General features: G+C 34.7%; 1 protein-coding gene across 1 annotated transcript in view; it reads left to right on the plus strand.

Annotated features, from left to right (window-relative positions):
* The window catches only part of LOC106751921 (disintegrin and metalloproteinase domain-containing protein 10), a 52,476-nt gene extending 30,980 nt beyond the window's left edge, over positions 1-21,496 (plus strand). The window contains exons 8-18 of the mRNA XM_014633199.1: positions 944-1,084; positions 1,177-1,301; positions 1,421-1,549; positions 1,667-1,835; positions 1,970-2,139; positions 3,532-3,699; positions 3,791-3,918; positions 7,543-7,657; positions 7,729-7,863; positions 14,915-15,142; positions 18,926-21,496. Of these exons, the coding sequence (XP_014488685.1) occupies positions 944-1,084; positions 1,177-1,301; positions 1,421-1,549; positions 1,667-1,835; positions 1,970-2,139; positions 3,532-3,699; positions 3,791-3,918; positions 7,543-7,657; positions 7,729-7,863; positions 14,915-15,142; positions 18,926-19,786 (2,369 nt within the window). The 3' untranslated portion in view covers positions 19,787-21,496. The remainder of the gene's footprint in view (positions 1-943; positions 1,085-1,176; positions 1,302-1,420; positions 1,550-1,666; positions 1,836-1,969; positions 2,140-3,531; positions 3,700-3,790; positions 3,919-7,542; positions 7,658-7,728; positions 7,864-14,914; positions 15,143-18,925) is intronic.
* Positions 21,497-21,864: the final 368 nt, after the last annotated feature.

The following is a 21,864-nucleotide window of genomic DNA, read 5'->3' on the forward strand; positions in this document are numbered from 1 at the left end:
ATAATTTATAAGATATTCACTAAATGTGAAACTAAAAATGAAAAATCAGTTTTGTTTGAGATTATGTCAGCTATATTCCGGTTTTATGGTTTATCGGGTTGGTATTATACAGCCCTAAAGTTGGCAGGAAAAACTTTCCGATTAAATTAATATTACAATTGATTTAATATTATGGCCGAGAATTAATTTGTACACTTAATAAATAATACACTTAATAAATGTACCGTTAAAGAAAAGTCATTAAATGAAAATTATTACCTTATGAATTATAAATGTGACTTGCATATGAGAGATGAAAAAAAAATTTATATTTTAACCGAAATTTCGAGATTTCGTAACCTCTTGATTGTCAATAACACACATATGTATTGTGAATGAATTATTAACGTTAAATTATAAAAACACTTTCTAAGTCACATGCCTATATATATCAGTAGGTTCACATTATTTAATATATTTATTACTTACAAATCTAATAAAATTGTCAGTTCATTTTATTAACGGATTTTATTGAAATAAAGTGTTTATATTATACATCATTTTCAATGAATTTTCAGAGAGTTATTATGCGAGCTTAAAAGAACATAAGCATAAATGTAAATATGAATTAAGATTTAGTAAAAGATTTTGTAAAATAATTTTTTGTTCTATATATTCATCATCTTATTATCCGTCATATTGGATGAGCCATTTTGAATTTATCAATTTTAACAGCAGTTTTTTCTCATAAACCCCTTGTACATATATATTCGTTACAATGATCTTATTAGTTAATGCTGGGTATTTTGGGCCCACTTATGCAATTTACGTGCTGACAGCGAAAGGGTCACCTTTTTCTCCTCCCCTTTTGTACGTCTCTGAGCAAATTATTCCTTTTCAATGACGCGGTTAAACCAAAAGTATTCTAATATCGATCGATAATTTAAATATTGTCTTTTTTCAGATTTCAATCAAGATGGGCGACCGGATAACATTGGTTTCATGATAAAACGCGTGAAAGTTCACAGCGAAGACGCATTGAGAGATCCCAATTATCGTTTTCCGGGCAATTATGGCGTAGAAAAATATTTGGAACTCTTCTCCGGTAATAATCTGTTACTTTTTGTGAACCTAATACGACAATGTATGGATGGTAGCTCGATGTAATAGTTTGATTGAACATTTGATATGTTACAGAGGAGGACTATGACACGTTTTGTCTGGCTTATATGTTTACATATCGAGACTTCGAGATGGGAACTTTGGGGTTGGCTTGGACGGGCGATCTTAAGAACGCTGGAGGCGTATGTGAGAAGAACGGGGTAAGAAGTTTTGATGCGCAAAAATACGCAAATAAATGTATTACGCGGACATAAATTGTCAAATACAACACGATGTTAAAATTAACAGAAAATAATCGATGAAATAACACGCGTTGCAGCATTACCGCGGCAGCATGAAGTCCCTAAACACCGGCATAGTTACCCTATTGAATTATGGAAAGCATGTGCCACCTGCGGTCTCTCATGTTACTTTAGCTCACGAAATCGGCCACAACTTTGGCTCGCCGGTATGTATTCCCGCTTCCGTTCCTGTGTTTTCGCATACGATTTCGCGCGTATAATATAACGTCCCATCGATAAACAAATGACAAACATGTTACTATATCTGTTTTGTTTCGCATCAGCACGATCCCGAACAATGCACGCCTGGCGGCGAGGACGGTAACTTTATAATGTTCGCCCGTGCTACCAGTGGTGACAAACGCAATAACAACCGCTTCAGCCCATGCAGCCTAAACGCCATAAATCCCGTGTTGAACAGCAAGGCGCGTTCTGTGAAAGGATGCTTCACCGGTTAGTTGTTATTTATAAACGGAATACGCGATATGTTGTCGCACTGTTGTTAGACAGACACGTCGAACGCTGCTTTTCTAATTACTTCGCTATATGCCTCTCTCCATGTACGACGACATCTGCATTGTTTATAGAACCATCAGTGTCGTTGTGTGGCAACGGAGTGGTGGAGGAGGGGGAAGAATGTGACTGCGGCTGGGAGGAAGATTGCAGAGACCTGTGCTGCTTCCCTCAACGTCGTTACCAGTCAGACAAGGAGCCTCCGTGTAAGCTCACTCCGGGCTCCGTATGCAGTCCTAGCCAAGTATGTATATAGTATTTGTCTTAGATGATTTTAGAATCATCTATAGATAAAAATGGGATGATTCGCAACTTCATCTTAGATAATACGAAGATGACTTTTTGCTCTTAGGCTGCAGACGGATTCACGCTTATAGTGCTGTAAACGTCATTTTATCTCTTTTTGACATGTAATTAACAAAAAAGATAGAATGGTGCTTACTCTGTAAGCGTGAATCAGTCCGCAGCCGTAATTTGTTTAGATGAAAGATGGGATTATTATCACAATTTATCTAGATACTTTTTTTAGATATTTTGATTTTTATGAGACTATTCATAAAAATTTATTTTATTCATGAAAAAGTTACGCAAATCATAAAAGAGATATTAAAACAGTACTTACAATTTTATTAAACATTTTTTTTAAACTAACAAGTTTTTCAAACATTTTATCTGATAATCGGTTTCGACGGGGTACAGTTATTTGTTGTGCTGAACTAAACAGGCACCAATGAATGGAACAAATGTATTATATTAAAAAATATTATTTTGGTAATATGAGACTAGAGATTCTTCGATTCCCATATGACACAAATGTTCAAAAAACGTTCTAGAGATGTTCTCAGAGATGTTTAATATTTGCGTGTGTGCGTGCAACACAATTTCTTTTCCCATGAATAGATGTCTATCTACACTTCTGGTAGTCTTACTTTCAAAGAGCATACATATACTTTTTCATAAAGCGTGGAAATATATGACTATTGTTGTGTATAAAATAATTTTTAATATTATTATTGTTATTTTTGTTATGTATTCAAGTGTTTTATATAATTACATATCGTGCACCTCCAATAATGATCATTTCTTAGTATGAGGAAATACGAAGAGGTCGTATATATATATGTATATATCGAGTGGATAGGCTGTTACAGATAGCATTACAGATATATGGAGATATTTCCATTTTTTTCGTTATGTAAATAGCATTATTACATGGTTGGGTTTGATATAAAATACTCTTTCATATAGTAAAAACAAAATTCTTAAATTATAAAGAAATTGGTGAGTGGTGAGGATATGTTTACAATTATAAAATTTTTGAAAAAAACTGAAAACATTATAAACTACTCTTTAAACCATTTAATTATTTAATTATTTATTATTTAATTATTTAATTATCACTCAGAAAGTTTTTTGTATCTCTTGTAGTTTGAACGAAACATGCTCCGAAAGGAGAAAACGATTTTCTTCAAAAATATGTTTCACTCTAAAAGTATATATGGGCATGTATAAAAAAATACGTGCCCCTTATTTTGGTCTAGATTACAATATGTTTCAACTTCATCAAAATCGGAGGAAGACTCTTCTTTCCTTGTGAGACTATATGATTTCGATGCTCCATTTACTTACCTTTCAGGGCCCGTGCTGTACCGCTGAGTGTAACCTCCGTTTCGGAGATAAATGCAGAGATGACAACGGTTGCCGCGATGCGAGTTTCTGCGATGGCCGCTCTCCGTATTGTCCGCCATCCATTAATAAGCCCAATAAAACTATATGCAACCGCGAATTGGTTTGCTTCATGGGGGTAGATATCAGTCAAATTAAAGACACAGTTATTTCCTTGTTAAGCGAAACAATTCGTCTTATGTGCGTTAAATTGGCACCTCTTTTTGCAGGAGTGCACTGGTAGCATTTGTCTAGCATATGGACTGGAATCCTGCCAATGCATACCGGATTCAAACGATCCACCAACGAAGGCTTGCGAGCTCTGTTGCAGACATCCTGGTGAAAATCAACCGTGTCTGTACGTTATTTTACTAATTAAATTATAAGAGACTTTACGAAAACCGGATTACTAACTACCTAAGTAGGAGAATGGCGTCAGAGGACGTCATATTAACGTTTGTTTCTAGTCATGTCTGATCTATGACGTCGTTGGTTAATGATATATATAAATCATTAGATAAGTTTTGCAATACGCGCTTTTACTTTCATCGTGCAGCCTTAAAGTTGATATTTGACAAGTATTCACAAGTACGTCTCAATAAAAGATAATATGTCAAGTTTAGTTAGCCTGCGTCATACCGTTCGTAAACACAGAGCGTTTGAATCAGTCGAGTTCTTCAAGTACGACATCGTGGTCGAGAAAGGGGAAATTCGTATGGTAATTAAGTACACTTTTGTGAAAGGTTTGACGATTGATGAGCGTTCGAACGAACTCAAAACTGTTTTAGGCAATGACTGTCCGCATGAAACAACAGTTTTTCGCTGGTACCATGAATTTCAACGTGGAAGCTTCTCCACGGATGACATGCAACGCTTCGGGCAGCCTTTCGATGTAGTAACGGAAGAAACCGTGAATAAAGTAAGGCACTTATTTGCCGAAAGCCAGCGGATAACGTATCGGAAGATTGAGGAGTTACTACTATTAAGTTGTAAAGAAAGTAATTGCCGATTTTTTTGAAGAAATGGAAGACGATTTTCTCATAGAAAGTGAAAACTTTATTCAGTTATGTATTGACCATTTTGTTCTAACACCTTTTGCCATCTTTCAACCAACCTTATAATTCCGCGCTTATAGGTCTTGTCCCTATTGGCAAAAAACTGAACTAAATGATTTTTTACACCTTTATTTGAATCGAAGTTTACACAATTCAAAGAATTGTTTGCAGAGACCGAAACAAGTGGTAATCTGATGGTGCAAGATTAGATGAATATGGTGGATGTGTGTCAGTACATCCCAACCAAGCTTCAATAATTTTTGGCGAGTCATCAAACTTGTGTGTGGTCTTGCATTGTCATGATGGAACACTATACCTTTTCTATTCACCAATTCTGGTTGTTTCTCGCGAATGGCTGCATTCAATTTACCTAAGTGGCGACAGTAGACATTCGAATCAATCGTTCGGTTCATTGGAAGCAGTTCGAAAAACACCACACTTTTCCAATTCCACCACACTGACAGCATAACCTTTTCTTCATGAATATTTGCTTTTTACGTCGATTGAGCTGGTTCATTTCGTCTCAATCATGATCGTTTTCATTGAACATTATTGTAGACGATCCATTTCTCGTCGCCAGTTATCATTCGCTTCAAAAATGGTTCGTTTTCCTCACGTTCCAATAGTGAATCGCAGATGTCCATGCGTTGTGTGAGATGAATTTCTTTCAATTCATGCGGCACCCAAATATCGAGCTTCTGAACGAAGCCAAGTTTATTTTTAAATGAGTTGCAACACTTGTTTGCGACGTATTTAATATCTCTGTGATTTCTCGAGTAATGGAACGACGATTTGCTTCGATCAATGTCTTTATTTTGTTTTCATCAATGTTCGGTTGGTCTTCCTAAACGTGAGACATCTTCACGTCAAAATCTCCAGCATGAAATCTTGCAAACCATTTCCGACACTGTCGTTCTTTTAAGGCAATCTCCCTATACACAGCATATAACTTTTTATGTGCTTGCACAGCATTCTTTCCTTTACGGAAATAATAAAGTATAGCGAAAATGCTCTTACGGGATTTCCATTTTCTAAACGACGCTGTAAACAAATGACTTGATCGATTCACGCACTTTTTGTTTCTAAATCACGTTTAAGATGTCAATCGCCAATTTCTAAAGTGATTTTGCGGTTCAGAGTGAAGTATTGAAGTATGAAGTTACTTACAAATGCGACTAATGACATCTATATATAAAATCGGTAATCACTTTCTTTACAACTTAATAGATTAATGCACCAAGCATTCATAAAATTTTACACGAATAATTGCACGTACGAAAAGTTTGTACGCTGTGGATCTCACTCTCTAACAGAATAGGAAAAGGTAGGGTGAAATGGTGTCGGGAAATGATGAGAACTATGAAAATAGAACTTCGAGGCACTTAAATAACTTCGTTACGTGTGACGAAACTTGATTATACTATTATGACGTTCGATCAAAGTGTAACAATCAAGTGTGGGTACTTGAATATAAGCCAACCCAAAAATCTCGATCAATTAAAAAAAAATGATCGTTATATTTTTTGCGGTCGGAAATATTTTGACACGAATCGTTTTGAAAAATCAGCGAACAGTGACTCAATAGTGTGTAAACACATGTTTAAATCAGGTGATTGCAGAGCTAAAAAATCTGCGTCCACATTCAAGAGTGAACACTTGGCTTTTCCACCACGATAATGCTCGACCACATACAACTCGACTGACACAAAAATTTTTAAAGAATTCCAGCTTGAAATTGCTTTAGCATCCACCCTACAGTTCTGATTTAGCACCCTGCGATTTTGGTTTATTTCCTCTTATTAAAGAAAAATTGAAAATACAGAAATTTTCGAGTGATGAAGAACTTACACAGGACAGCGCATGTGCAAATCAACCTCCAGAAAAGTGGCAGCAAATTTTCAATGACTGGTTTATTTGAACGGAGAAAAATATTAAATGTAATAGTGATTCTTTTGAAAGAATGTAAATAAATAAAGCTGTATTGCCGACTTATCTAGTGACTTATATACGTTTATGATATGTCATATTCTGGGCTAATTAAAGACGTCATATTGAAGACTGCTAACGGACCAAATATTTTATTTCCTTACAAATATTTTGTATTTGTCTTTCTATCTACATTTTTTTATATGATTTGCAGTGTATATTGTTTTTCATACATTTCCAGGATATACTAAACTCAATTGTATTTCGTTTATTTTACGAATGATATAAATATATTGTAGAAGTCACATTTTCGCACATTTTCTATAAAACAATTAAAATATGTCTATATGTTTTAATCAATGTGAATGAAAAGCGTAAATTTCTTGAATAATACGTTTGCTTTTATATGTTGTGTTATATATTAATTTATTGGATCATCAATTCGCAAATACACATTATATCAATAACCGCATATTGTCTATTGTTATATTGTTTCCAATATTTGCCATTACAATGAGCAAGTATACTATTAGAATGATATTTTGAATGACATAAGATTATATTATTCTCGCAATCTTATAGACATACTGTGAAGATATAGTGACACAAAAATAAAATGACAAATTTAAAAAATTTTTTAAATCGGATAAAGATATTTTAAAAAATTTTTTAATTATTTAAATAAGACAAACGTTATTTAAACTATATTAATAAATAAATTCCGTAGTATTCCAGATATTAAATAATCGATAATTTTATCCTATATTGGTCCTATTTTTGTCGTCAGTTAAACATCACAATGACGTTTACTAGATATGATATATCGATGTCTTTGTCGGGCTTCCTAAGACACGATTAAGACGTCTATTTAGTACACATATGACCAAAATATGTCGTCCTTTTGACTGTTGCGTCTGTTTCCTACTTGGGTACAGTTATAAAGATGATTCTTCAACAAATTGTGGGATCAATTGTTTCTTTTATTACATATTTTATTTTAGATCGTCTTTCGACTGGAACTCTCCGCCATACGATATCCCCGACATATTTTCAAAACCGGGCACTCCATGTAACGATTACAATGGTTACTGTGATGTCTTTCAAAAATGTCGTGAGGTAAGTGAAACCGAGTTACGAGATAGTGAATGAGATAGAGAATGACATTAATTAAATAATATTTTATTTAGGTTGATCCAAGTGGACCATTAGCAACTTTGAGGAAGCTTTTATTATCCGACGAAAGTCTTGCTACTTTTAGGCGATGGGTAGCTGAACATTGGTACGCCGCCGCTCTGATAATTTTAGCAACAATATCATTACTGGTACGTTATTAAAAATATCTGTTCTTCTTATTTAATTTGTTATCGATTTATTAATTATCACCACACTTTGAATTTCTAAGATTTATTTACGGTTTATTCATTTATTTTCTTTCTTTCACACATGTCAATTTGCTTATATCAGCCATTTTCCAAAAAGCTTTGATCATTATATATATCATTATATATTAGATAAATACAGAAACAAATATACCTAGGTAGCATATGTCAGTTATATACGTTTTTTGAACATATACAGAATTTCATAACTGTGAAGAATCATCATAAAATGTTTAAACAGAAATAATTTTAAAACCGTAATTTAAGAAATGTAATTGTTATGTTTCTACATTAAAAAAAATATTTGTTTTTCTTTCAAAATTATAATATTCCTGCTAGCTGTAGTAATCCTTTTTGGAATATTTAAATTCATATTGCATTAATTATTGCACTAAATAAATGATTTAATCCATTTACTTGCTTCCCAGGTAATACACACGTTTCTGAGACATTTTATAACCGCTCGCTTAGCACATAATATTCTTATAGAAATTTAATACTGAAAATTAAAACTGATTGTTAAAAAACTTGCAGTGATTAAATACTGACAGTATTTCAATAATTATTTATATTGGGTATGGGAATAAGTTTCTGCTCTTTCTTAATGAAAAAGAGGTATTTATTTAAACAAAACAATACAAAGTGAGTTCATTCAAAGAATGCTCCATCGGAAGCGACAACTTTCTCGCACTTTTTAGGTAATAAACGGATTTCTCGAAGGAAGAAATCTTGTTTTTTTGAAGCCATCCATTCATCAAATCATTTTTTGATACCTTCATTAGGACTGAATTGCTCTCCAGAAAGAGCCAACTGCATGGACCCGAACAAATGGAAATCTAAAGGAGCAATATCCGGTGAATACGGTGGGTGGGGCAGAATTTCCCACTTCACTCCTTCCAAATATTTCTTGACCGGAACGTGGGGCCTAACGTTGTCATATAGTAGAATCAGCTTGTCGTACCTATTGTCCCATTCCGGTCATTTTTCTTTCAAAACTTGTTTCAAATGTATCAGTTGTAGTCGATAACGATCAACAGTGATAGTTTCGGACGGTTTCATCAGCTCTTAATATACAACACTTCTTTGATCCCACCAGATGCACAACATAACTTTCGAAGCATGGATATTCCGTTTTGGCGTTGATGGACCTGGTTCACCTGGCATCACCCATGCTTTCGGGTGTTTAGGGTTATCGTAGTATCTATTTTTCATCGCCAGTCACGATATGGTGCAGAAAATCTTTCCTTTGTTGTCGTTAAAGCAGCATCTCGCACGTGACCAAACGTTTTTCCATATCTCTCTCTTTCAATTTGTATGGCACCCAATTTCCTTCTTCTTGCACCATTCCCATTGCGTGTGGACGTTTTCCAACAGTGGATCTATCAACATTTAATTCTTTTGACAACTCATCGAGCGATCGACATGGATTTTCTTCGAGTAATGCCTACAATTCTGCACCTTCAAATTTTTTCCGTGCATCTTCGCGTTCTGTCACGCACGTCGAAATCACTATTATTGAATCGCCGAAACCATTCTTTACAAGTAGTATTCGATGGAGCATGCTCACCGTAAATATCTACGAGCAAACGATGCGTTTCTGCAGCATTTTTCTTTAAAATAAAATAGTTTAAATAAAATGTTTAAAATTGCCAGATATATTAAACATTCTCATTTCCTTGTTGATAACAAGGAAAAAAGTCCGCCAAACTAAAAGAAGGATAAGTAGGTTCAATCACCTTCTTCAGATGAGAGAGTCGTTCACCTTAAGAAACTCCTTTGCGTCACGCAGACTGAGAGTAAACATTGACATAACAAATCTAATATTTCTGTTATGGTGAAAACCCGGACAATCTTTACTGGGGGCACGAATCACTCCGCCCCTTTCTGCTGCAGTTAATGCAGTAAGGAGTCTCAGAGACGTATCTGCCTTCCTGATAATTAAACCTTTGACAAAAGGTGCACCTACGCACCTGCGGAACAAAAAGGAGATAAATAAATGTTTTCCCAACAGTATACGATGGAACACCTGTGTAATTAAAAGTGGCAAGAAACAATCTTGAATCGAACACTTACAAGGTACCGGAATCAGAGTTACGAACCCGCTTCTTCAACTTCTCGACCTTGATGGGTTGTAACCATACTTCACTCCCCGACCTCGGGTGAGGTCGGAAATTCCTTAATAAAACCCACGTCTAAATCCGAGTCGTCCCTCGCAAAATAACTTGTTTAAAAATTGTATAAGCCGGCACGTAAGCATACCAAGCTTTCTTAGCAAAGATATTAAATTTGTTATTCCAAAAAATATCAATGACATTATTTGCATTTAAGAATAAATAGAAATTAACAGGAAAATGATTCTTTCTGATACAACGGAAATCAAACGCATTCTTAAGAGCCCAAGAATACGCTCAACCAACTTTAAAACCCCGCAAGAAGGTGAAGAGCTATCAGAAACCGAAAGGGCGCGATAATCAACATCAAAGCGCTCCTCCAGTTCCACGCTAATAGGCAAGTGATCCGAGTCCACCCTTTCCTCTATATTAAAACTTACAATCCTATCTTGTACGCTCTCGCTCACAAATACATAATCTATAACTGTACATCTTCTTGCACCTACGTATGTATATTCTCCTTCCCAATCCCCGGTTGTTTTCCCATTCAATATCTGTTAATCTCTTTCCTGCATAGCTTCTATAAAATGTTTACCTCCATTACCTATTGTTTTATCCTTATTATATCTTTTAGTCCCATTTCTCTTTTATCTCATTTCTCATCTTCTCTTCCTCAATTTTATGCGTGTATTTAAAAGAAAAGAGGAAACTACGAAAACCTAATATTTAGACAGAATGTTAAGGAATGGGGGCCAAAGTGCACGTAGAAAAGAATGTACTCAGTATTCTGAGTATTCAGTATTCACATGTATTCAGTATTCTGTGTCTGTGATGTTCTGTCTCGTTTGCCCGAACACGTGCACAGACCATACGAGAGAGAGAGAGAGAGAGAGAGAGAGAGAGAGACAAAAACAAAAAAGAGTGCGTCTTTTTCTACGTGCACCTCGACTTGTACTTCTCAAATAAAAGCAAACGATGGGTCTAGATATATTATGTCTAAGATCTCATTTCACTTTTCTATTTCACTCCATGAGAGGATGAATCGTCGTCGTTCCGTAGCCAAGGTTTGCTATGCCTATTTTAGACGTAAACAAGCAGCACAATAAAAGAAGGATATGGCATGGTTATGAATTAATAAATTTAAACAAAAAGCTGAATTATGTTGGGAAACGAGAAATTGAAGGAAATATTACATATGAATTCCATAAGAATGGTATCGAAATACAATAAATATAAAGTTTATAACAAAACAATATCACATTTGTATGCAGAGAGAAGGGAAAAAAAATTACATTAATTACATCACTTTTCTTTGCTATACTTTTGAAACACAAATACTTCTGTTCTAGGAAAAGAATTCAAGTAAATTTATAATAATGATGGCTAATATTTTCAGTTATGAGGAAAGCAAAAGGATTAAGCTTAGGGAGAATTCACATCTTGATAAAAAAGCATAAAGCAGAAAAGTAGTAGCCAATCAAAACTCACACTGATAATAAGCAGTAGATAAAGCAGAAATTACCAGCGCAAATTTTGATTGGCTGTTGTTTTTCTGCTTTCTGCTTTTCTGTCAAGGTGTGCATTCTCGCTTACAGATAGATATGTTACATTCTTTATATCATAGATCAAGCACTAAATTTACATGCAGATCTAAATCAACCACATAGCATCTGATCTTATTGTCAAGTAAGTATCTATCTAGTCGAAATTACACTTTCTCTATATTTATAGTATTAGTTACGTTTTACAACCATATATATATATTATTATATTGTAACTAAATTGCACCTGTTATGCAATGTTATAAATAATTGCAGAAACACTAGTACAGATTGTGCATAAACAAAACATCAGGCAGGCTACGAGAAACAATGCTTCGGCGAAGATTCTCCAACTTTGGAATCACTATTTTATATAGGCCACAGGAATCCATACAATATATTGCGATCTGACCACGTCATTATTTCCCGATAGTATGCGGATGAAGTAAAAATGATCTTATGCATATATTCACAATTGCGAGATAAAGATACGTTTTTCGATTAAACTGGACAAAAACCTAGCTAAATTACGTAGTTACGAAATTCACATCTGAAACAAAATATAAACGAAGTGTATAAGAAATCTTATAAATCTTATGATGGTATCTTTATCGCATAATTATGGTTATATGCATAAGATATCATCATTCTTACTCCATCCTTGTACTATCGGAAAATAATGTCGAGACTAGATTACGACGTATTGTATGGATTCCTGTGTAACGACTATATAGCAGTGATTCCAAAATTGGAGGGTCATCACCAAGCGTCGTTTCTCGTGGTTTGCTCGTTGTTTCGTTTACAATCTATATCAGTGTTTCTGTAATTACTTATAATATATACAATTTAACAACTTATAGCATATACAATTTAGTTACAATATATCCTTATAGTTATTTATATATTATGTAAAACGTGGATATATGCACGTAAAACTGACGTAATTATAAACAAAGAGAAAATATAATTTCGACGTGTACTCACTTGACAATAGGATCAAATACTCTGGTAGTTCACTTAGATCTGCATAAAAACCGCCTTGCTTGATCCGTAATATTTTCATCAAAGATATTGGCCATCACTATTATAAATTTACTTGAGATATTTTACATTAAATAAAAGAAGTTTCTGTGTTTTAAGAATAATGCAGAGTGGTATAATTAATGTAGTTTGTCTCTTCTCCTCTTTTTCTTTCTATGTACAAATGTGGTATGTTACAACTTTTACTTCGATATAATTCTTATGGAATTCATCTGTGATATTTTCTTCATACTCTTATTTTTCCCAAACATATAATGTAATATATATGACGGCCTAGGTTTTATACAACATACATAAAATAGTTATTACATTGATAGTTTCTTCAATAACACATACGATATTGGTAACAGTAAAATTCTTGTAATTTTCGATAATAATAATCATTAACTCTTGACGAGCTCCAGATTTTGAGCTCGAATTTTAAGCTTGAATAATTATTTATAAAATACATGGAGCAAAATAAAGAGTTATATTATAATATTATATTATAATATAAAAGAAGAAGTGATATTACCAATCTATGTAACCGGCGGACCGCAATATCTTTTGAAAATTGATGCGTAACTTTTGTCAATAAACAGTAGGTTATTTGGGCTGTGTTCTATAATTTACTGCCAGCCTTAAAAATTTATAGTTCATATTACGTATACTATAGATTTCCAGCACTGGCAGTGAATATTGGAATGCAGCCGTAATTTGATTTGTTATAAGGTCGACGTTAGGTAAATTATATTAAATAAATACTACTTTACCAGTCGAATAAGGTTTTCAAATGCAGCCCTGGCATGCTCTGATCGAGACATGAAACGAATGAATATATGAGTGTGATAAAATAATATGAATAATTATGATCAATAATTACGAAAAATATTATGATTAATGAGAAGGAACTAAATTCATTACTATATTGTACTCGAATTTGTTTGGTGACGTTAAGCTATAATTCGATTATGATTATCATATGGTAATAAATTTAGTTCTCGATATATATATATATATATATATATATATATATATATATATATATCGAGAACTAAATATACGTATGGTCTATGCACGTATATCGAGAACTAAATATACGTATGGTCTATGCACGTATATATATATATATATATATAGAGAACTAAATTTATTACCATATGATAATCATAATCATATATATATATACTTGAATTTTTTTAACATGAACCTATATCTTTCATTATATATTCTTATAGCTGACATCAAGGCGTCTTCGAAACACTAGTTACAAACCTTTTTTAGTTGAGATCTTTCTGAGTTATGAGACTTCAAAATTTCAGTACCGTCACAGTACACATGCACACACACATACACACGTGAAAGGCAAGAGCACTCACTTTAATCAATCATTCCGAAGAGGTATAAATTCATTAAAAAATTTCAAGTTAATCCTGACATGACCTTCACGTTACCACCTAAGGTCAATCGCATATGCCCATTTAATGCATTACTTGATCCCCAACAACTTTTGTCTGAAACATTTTTCAAAATAACCACTTTTATCGTTTTTAAATAAGGTGTACCTGTGGTGTGAAATACCCGCTATATACACAAAGTATTTGATTTGAGTTCCGAGTTAACGCCGTACTCTTTATGAATTTCTGATGCTTCGTAAATATTTCAGTTCACTTCTTCAGGATGAGGTACGATTCGAGATCAATCTGCAATCTTGGGTCGCACATCATTCTGAAGAAATGAAATTAAATGTTCAAAAAATGTCGGAAACAAATCCATGGAAGGCACGACGTTAACTCAAAAGCCAAATCCAGTATTAATTCATCGTGGAAGCCAAAAAAATCACACAAAGTATTATTGCATGTATATTATATTGCAATTTTTGTTCAATGTTACATTGCAATATTTCTGTGAGCGAACATTTTACTGTTGTTGCAATGTCACAGTAACGTTGTAGCAAAATTTCATAACATTCCTGTAATGTTGCAATTATGGAGAAAAATATTGCTGCAATATATCTGCAATCTTGTTCTGCTGTATGGATATATGCAAGAAATATCTAATGTTATGTGGGTAGAAAACATAAATTCATTATGCTCTTTCATCATATTGCTCTTTGAATAAAGGTAACTTAAGGTTCTTGTTAGTTTTATCATATGAAAAAGAAATATATAAAATTTATTTATTTTTGCTATACAATTGTATTTTTACTATTTTTGCATATTCTTAAATCCGCATATTGTCGACGTAAAAGAAATAAGTAAAAATTTAAGTAAATATTTAAAGAATGAAATAAAACATAAACGTTTGTTTTTTCCATGCTAGGTGGTCAGCATGAGATTGCTTGGCAAGCGACCGGATCTGAAATTAAAGTCTGTCACGATAATCCACAGTTCTACAACGGAGACGGTGCGTCTTCCGCCGGAAGGTACGGAAGGAGTGACAGTGCATCCGCCAGCGGTACGCGCCAAACTTCCCCTCAACAGAAAGGTCCGAGAAAAAAGACGTCATCGCAAGCATAAAGATGGTAGTCATGTCGATAAATCCAATAAGGTAAAAAAACTATTTATTATTAAATTTATATATTTAAAAATTAACTGTATATTTAAATATTACTATATAGATGTAATTCGTTAATTTACATCAATCAATTGCTCTAATAATGTGAAATACTGGTATAGCACAGATATGGCACGGATTATTGCAATTACATTGCAGCAACGTTGCAACGTTGCAAATTACAATGTAGCATTACAAAGACGTTGCAAAAATATATTGAGTTGCCCGAGAAGTTCGTATGAGTCTCAGCAGATGCCTCTATGAGCGTTGCGTAAGCTGTCAAAGTGATTGAAAGTACATATCATTTGATAAGTGACATTTCAACACGCCATTTAATAAATTTCTGATTGAGATCGGTTAAGTCTGCGCGTTGTCACTGAGTTATAAAGATGGAAGATGAAAAGATGTATTTTTGGCGTATAATATTTTTCTATTAAAAGAAAACATCGTGCAGACAACGGGCAAAATTGATAAAGTGTATGGAAACTATACTATTGCTTTATCAACCGTTCAGAAGTGACTTGCTAAATTTAAAGCAGGTAATTTTGACCTTGAACACACAAAGCACTCTAGAAAACTTTTAGTCGTGGATGAAAATCAAGGCGCTAATCGAAAATAACTCACAATATACAACTCGGGAAATAGCAAAGATCATAAACTTTCCAAAAAGTACCATTTATAATCGTTTGTGAAACTTAGATACGATTCTCGTTATGATATTTGTGTCCACCCAATTTATCCAAAACAAACCCAATAAGCAAGGAACATTAAATTAACGTTTAGAAATGTTGACTTTATGAACTTTATTTTTTGAATGTTTTTTTTTTAATATTATATATATATTTTTTTAATATTTATAAATATTAAAAATATTATTTTGTAATATAATTTTTCTGAATGTTGTAAAAATATTTTAAAATATTTTATCAGAGAAAATATTTTTTTAAATGTTACTTTGGTATTATTAGAGGCCAATATAACAGTTCAAAATTGCTTATAATTTAGACTTAAAAATAACATTAATAATACATTAATTTCCTTTTGTTATAACATTATTTTCTGTATTATTCTAATATGTTCGGATTTCACTGTCTGTCCGCTATTTCAAAAAATTGTGTGTGATGACCTACATAAGAAGTTACATTATTATATAGGTAGCCGCAATAATCAACGACTGCATGTTTTTATAGCTGAATTCGTCTTGCACGCTTTTAAATGCAATAATTTCAATGTAATAATATTGCAGAAATGATTGTTTGCTTATTGAGAATTTATTAAACCAATTTTCTATTTGTCATATATTGCTCAAACTCAACGAAACTGATTCATTTTTTAAACGCATTATAACGAGCAACGAAAAATAGATTGTTTTCGACAACGTTGTGCGAAAACGCTTATGGGACGAACCGCCAAAAATAACACCAAAACCAAATACCTACACAAAAAAGTTATGTTCTGTGTCTGGTAGAATTACAAAGGTATTCTTCATTTTGGGCTGTTCCCGCAGAACCAAAAAACCAAACCACAAATTCGAACACATACTGCAACCAATTGCAAAATTTGAACCGATATATCTATCAGGAGCGGCCAAAACTTGAGAACAGAAAGGGTGTTGCGTTCTACTTAGACAACGCCAGACCTCATGTATTTTTGGCCACCCGAAACAAGTTGCATGAAATTGACTGGGATGTTTTTACCGCATCCACCATATTCACCTGACTTTGCGTCCCATCAGATTATCATTTGCTCCGGTTTTTATAAAATTCCTTGAACGGGAAAACTTTCGATCGTTTGCAAGCAATAAAATACCATGTGGATGGTTTCTTTGCCTTCAAACTAAGTTCTTCGAAGGAATCTTAAAGTTGCCTGAAACATGTGTTGACATTGTGCAACAAAAGGTGGATACTTTGTTGAACAAAGCTTTTATTTAATATGCAAAAATTGCATTTCATTTTTATTCAAAAAACTCATACGAATTTCCAGGACAACCAAATAAATTCGCAAAATACAATTAACATAACTTTAGTATTTTAGAAACATTGCAAAGTCGAAATCCTGTTATGTGTATACATATATAGTATATATCCTTTCTTCCTTTTGGCGCTACAACTCTTTGTAAGGTTTGGGCCTACCTCTTTCTCGCATATATTTGTGGATGCGCGCGCAGATTATAAACAAACATATGGTACCTACGATTTAACGCCAATTCCAAACGGCAAGTTTGAGTGAGGTTTTTGTGGCAAAGATACTCTCGATGGTTTGCCAATCCATCGGAGAGGAGACAAGAGCGTATGAAAATATTTTTGGTTCTACCGGGAGGCGAACCCGGGACCTTTAAGTATAACAGACCAGTGCGCTGTCTGCTATGCCATGCTCGTGCTCATATATATATATATATATATATATACACACACACACACATACATACATACATACATACATACATACATACATACATACATACATACATACATATAGCTTTAAGACGGTTTTAAAACTTATCTTAAACCGTGTTATACTAGACAAAAAAATGTTCAAGCGGTCCACTAACAATGGAATAAACTAATCACGTGGTTCACCATGTACCTATATATATACAAGATCCCATTTTAATTTTCTTAGACTTTTTTCGAAAAATACGCATTCTTGGATGAAAATGTTTTATAGAAAAATTCTAGAATATCGAGAAGGACAGATGATGCTGACATTTATTTGATCTTGTGATGACTAGAGAAGCATTATCAAAGTCAACATAAAAATTTGAAATGGGACTTCCCACTTTTCATAGCACCCAAATAGCCAAGCCTGTGCTAACAGATATTGAGCAGACAACAAATATGTGATGTCAGAAAGGTGACAAATCTGACACAGGTTCTGTTCTATCACATGATATTGCCAAACTGCTGCCAGAAATGCGACAGAGTCTGTTGACGCAATGCGAGCAGATTGGCGACAGAAATCGAGCAGTAGCGATCTGACGGCAGATTGGTGGCAAAAACCGAGCATATCTTTCTGCGGGCAGCAGGCTGTGCTGCCAATCTGCTCACATTGTCTGTCGTCAAAACACGAGCTGGATGCAGACACAGATGGTTTTGGTGTGGGATTCTGATTAAATTTGCTGCCAATCTGCACACAGTCTGCGATCAATTTGCTTACTGGGCATAGCTTTGTAGCTAACATTGAAACGTTCCCGAAACACTGGTTATCTTTTTTCTATAAGAACTTTCCCAGTTATGGGACTTGAATATTACACTACCGCCGGCATTACTCAAGGTTTACCATGTGAAGGTTACACTGTCGGATTTACACATTTGTGTGTACATATAGTATTTAATGAATTCAAACCCTCTCTGCTGTGTGTGTGTGTGTATTTAAAGTCATTAAATACTACAGGAATGACGAACCGTAGAGTTCTTATCTCTGCTGACGAATACATGCGTATATACACAAAGAAATGTAAATCTGATCGTACAACCTCCATGTGGTACACCTTGAATAATATTAATGCCGGCGTAACTTTCAATGATAAAAATAATTAGAATAACTGGGAAAGTTCTTACGGTAAAAAAGTTCGTAATTAGTATTTCGGAAACGAACAACGTCAGCTACAAAGATATGCTATGAAAAATAGGAGGTTCCATTTAAGATTTACGCTTTTCAAAGTCATCGCAAGATCAACAAATGTCAACAAATGTCAACATCATCAGTCCCCTTCGATATATATATATAGTACGAGCTGAAATGTTTTCAATTCATAATCAAATATTTCGTTTAAAGGATATTATGGCAAAGAAGAAACAAAATCAGACAAAGAGATCATCCACTGCAGCGGCAGACGATTTCGTACGTAAGAGGCCAGCTGAAACGGCTTTGGCAGTCGTGCAGGAAAACAAGCGAAAAAAAGTGACATCTGCGACGAGAGATAAAGCACAAGGTGGCAACAATAATGCTGCTGGCAGCAGTGGGGATGACAAACAGAAGCGCAAGAAGCACCACAAGAAGGAAGTGATCGACTATTCAGCGATTCAGACGGAGAAGGATCCTGAGCCGAACACTGATCCCAAGAGCAAAGTGCGTTCCTGGTTACTGGCGTCCTCACAGTGCAGACTACCAGAGACTCCGAGGACCAATGCGATCGGCTTGCCGAAGAGCAAGTCGACCCCGGTAGGTTTGACGGCCGGTGGTGGGGTCGGCATCAGGGCAACGGTGTTGAAGCAAATTCCATCCGCACGACGTTCTGGCGCAGAAGCCAGAGAGGCGAAGAATTCGTCGTCTGGTTCAAGCGTCGCCAGGAAGGAACGCGCGAGACTTCAAGTAGTATACAAGCCGCCGTTCCGTTTCAGTGTGAAGTTACGCAAATCCGATAAAGTAGCGCAGGCTCCACAGGCGATCGTTTCACCGAGTACAGCGACGGCAAATCACATCAATATCGATAGGACAAAGTTGCCCAGAACCGGCGTGCTCCTGAGAACTGGGGCTAAGAGGAAAGACAGAGTCAGGATAGGCAGAGCGCGACAGATCGCCCCTACTGGCATAGGGAATGATTTACCGGAACCAGCCAACTCCGACTTACACACCGTACCTTCTGATTTGGAGGTACTACTGTCTGAGAGCGAATTCCTCTTCTCGGACACGTGACCATGGGCCTCAGTTCGACGAGCATGTTCATTTCGCTACGCAATTAAGTAGTCCTAGTACGTTACAGAGATTTTCGTTTCTTACTCTTACGCGAGAATAGCTTCGTTATAGGAAACTGCGGAACGATAGTTTCGTCGAATCGATAGCGTAGAAGAATCTCGTCTAAGAGCGTGGAAGGGAAGAGCCAGTTGTCTTTGACTTATTACTCATTCACATAGAATTTGTTGCATATTATTTCGGCTTATTGTTACTTCCAACTGCTCGCCGATAACCGCGTATATATATACTCGGGAAGACATTTTTTACATTTGTTTCCTCGTTGTTCTTCCTTTCCTCATCTCTAGAGCGGAGCGACAATGCAGTGACGTAATACGTTTACGATCATTTGCATGCCCTGTCGGTGAAGCAACGAATTTTGGCGTACGATCGAATAAACGGGATTTGCACTTCTGTGGCAAATGTACGGAAATATCGGTGCTAGTTCGACGATTAAGCCATTCTCTTCTTCCAAAGAAAGGGGCCAAATCCATTATTCAAGAACGACTGCCGCTGACTCACATAAGTGCTAATTTACGTACTCGTGTACAATAAAATGCTAATAAAGCAGTTTTACGTCTCACTATTGATTTTCGATCGCAGCTTTAAATTTCAGGGATCAGTACGTAATTAATGCAATTTCAAAACACAAGATGCCGTATTTTGGGAAATGAAAGTAAATGCTTTATCTCCAATCTCTTTACACCGTGCCTACTGTTATTATATTCTCCATTCCGACACACTTAAGAGAGATAACGTCTAAACTAGACGATGAAAAAATAAAGTTTTCATTTCTGATATACATAATATCGGTCGTGAAAATGATAAAAGGTGAATTGCATCGACAGCCTTCATTGATTCACTCATCACTTTTGTTCCAAACTATATAGCCTTAGTTATAATATAACCATAATATAATCTGCATTACAATTGTTGCTACAATATAGCTTGACAATTTTTTTTATATATTACAATATAGCTTGACAATTTTTTTTATACGTTAGCCTTATACATACATATAGGATGCCGAGATGCCGCCATGGTAGGAAAGTACTAGTGTCGACACTGTATTGACTGTGTTAATTGTTAGATAACACCCGACATCATTTGTGCTTTTCATTAATTCCAACAACCACCGCTTGGTGGTGCACTTCCCATTGGTCGGAATTGTTTTAGCGCGGTTATTAGTTTCTTTAAATGAAATGAAAGTGTCATATAAGAAAGTTGTTTGATTTTTTATGTATGTATGTGGTTCGTATATATTATAACATTATAATAGTCTAGTTATTAATAATATTAACTTTTATGATTAACTTGTATGTTTCATATAAGAGTTGTTTGGCAAAGATCTGCAAAGGATTTTATATGCAAACGATTTGCTAGGGATATCCTGGCTTTCAATTACAAAGGGGAAAATAGTGTCATTATCCGGATACTCGCAGATACTACTTATACTCAAGGCGACATTGAAAAGATATCATTTGACCTATTTTCGTCATTTGGTTCAAGAGATATGATAGATATGAACTTCTAAGGATAGAAATAAGTCTCATGGCTCGTCACTTTTATCCAAGTTCATACTTCCTCGCCGCCAATTGTCTTGATGACATCAGAAGCGAGAAAATACGTGAATAAAATTCTTGCAAAATGTGTTAAAATAAAAGGACATGTTAATAAGATAACATTTGTGATCGATTGGGCACATTTGTAAAATATTGCGAAAATTTTTCCTCCCCTCTTTTGCTATAATAATCTATAAACAACCGTAAAATTAATATAATATGCAACGTTGCTATTTAATCTATCTTTCCTCGCGATTTTGTCAAGTTATCTTTACGACCACTTATTGATTGTTAGAGCAAAAGGAAAATTTTCGGAATATTTTACAAACGTGCTCAATCCATTGCAAATATCATTTTATTGACATACAAGACTGTTCCACAAGAAAGTGTACGGTCTTAATTTAAGACAGCTCAATGTAACACCATCTGCTACATGACGTTGAAAAGATTGGAGCGTATTCATTTGTACAGTATGTGTTT

Source organism: Dinoponera quadriceps, unplaced genomic scaffold (genome assembly GCF_001313825.1).
Source record: "Dinoponera quadriceps isolate SergipeBrazil2010 unplaced genomic scaffold, ASM131382v1 scaffold316, whole genome shotgun sequence".
In the NCBI taxonomy this organism is placed as follows: Eukaryota; Metazoa; Arthropoda; class Insecta; order Hymenoptera; family Formicidae; genus Dinoponera; species Dinoponera quadriceps.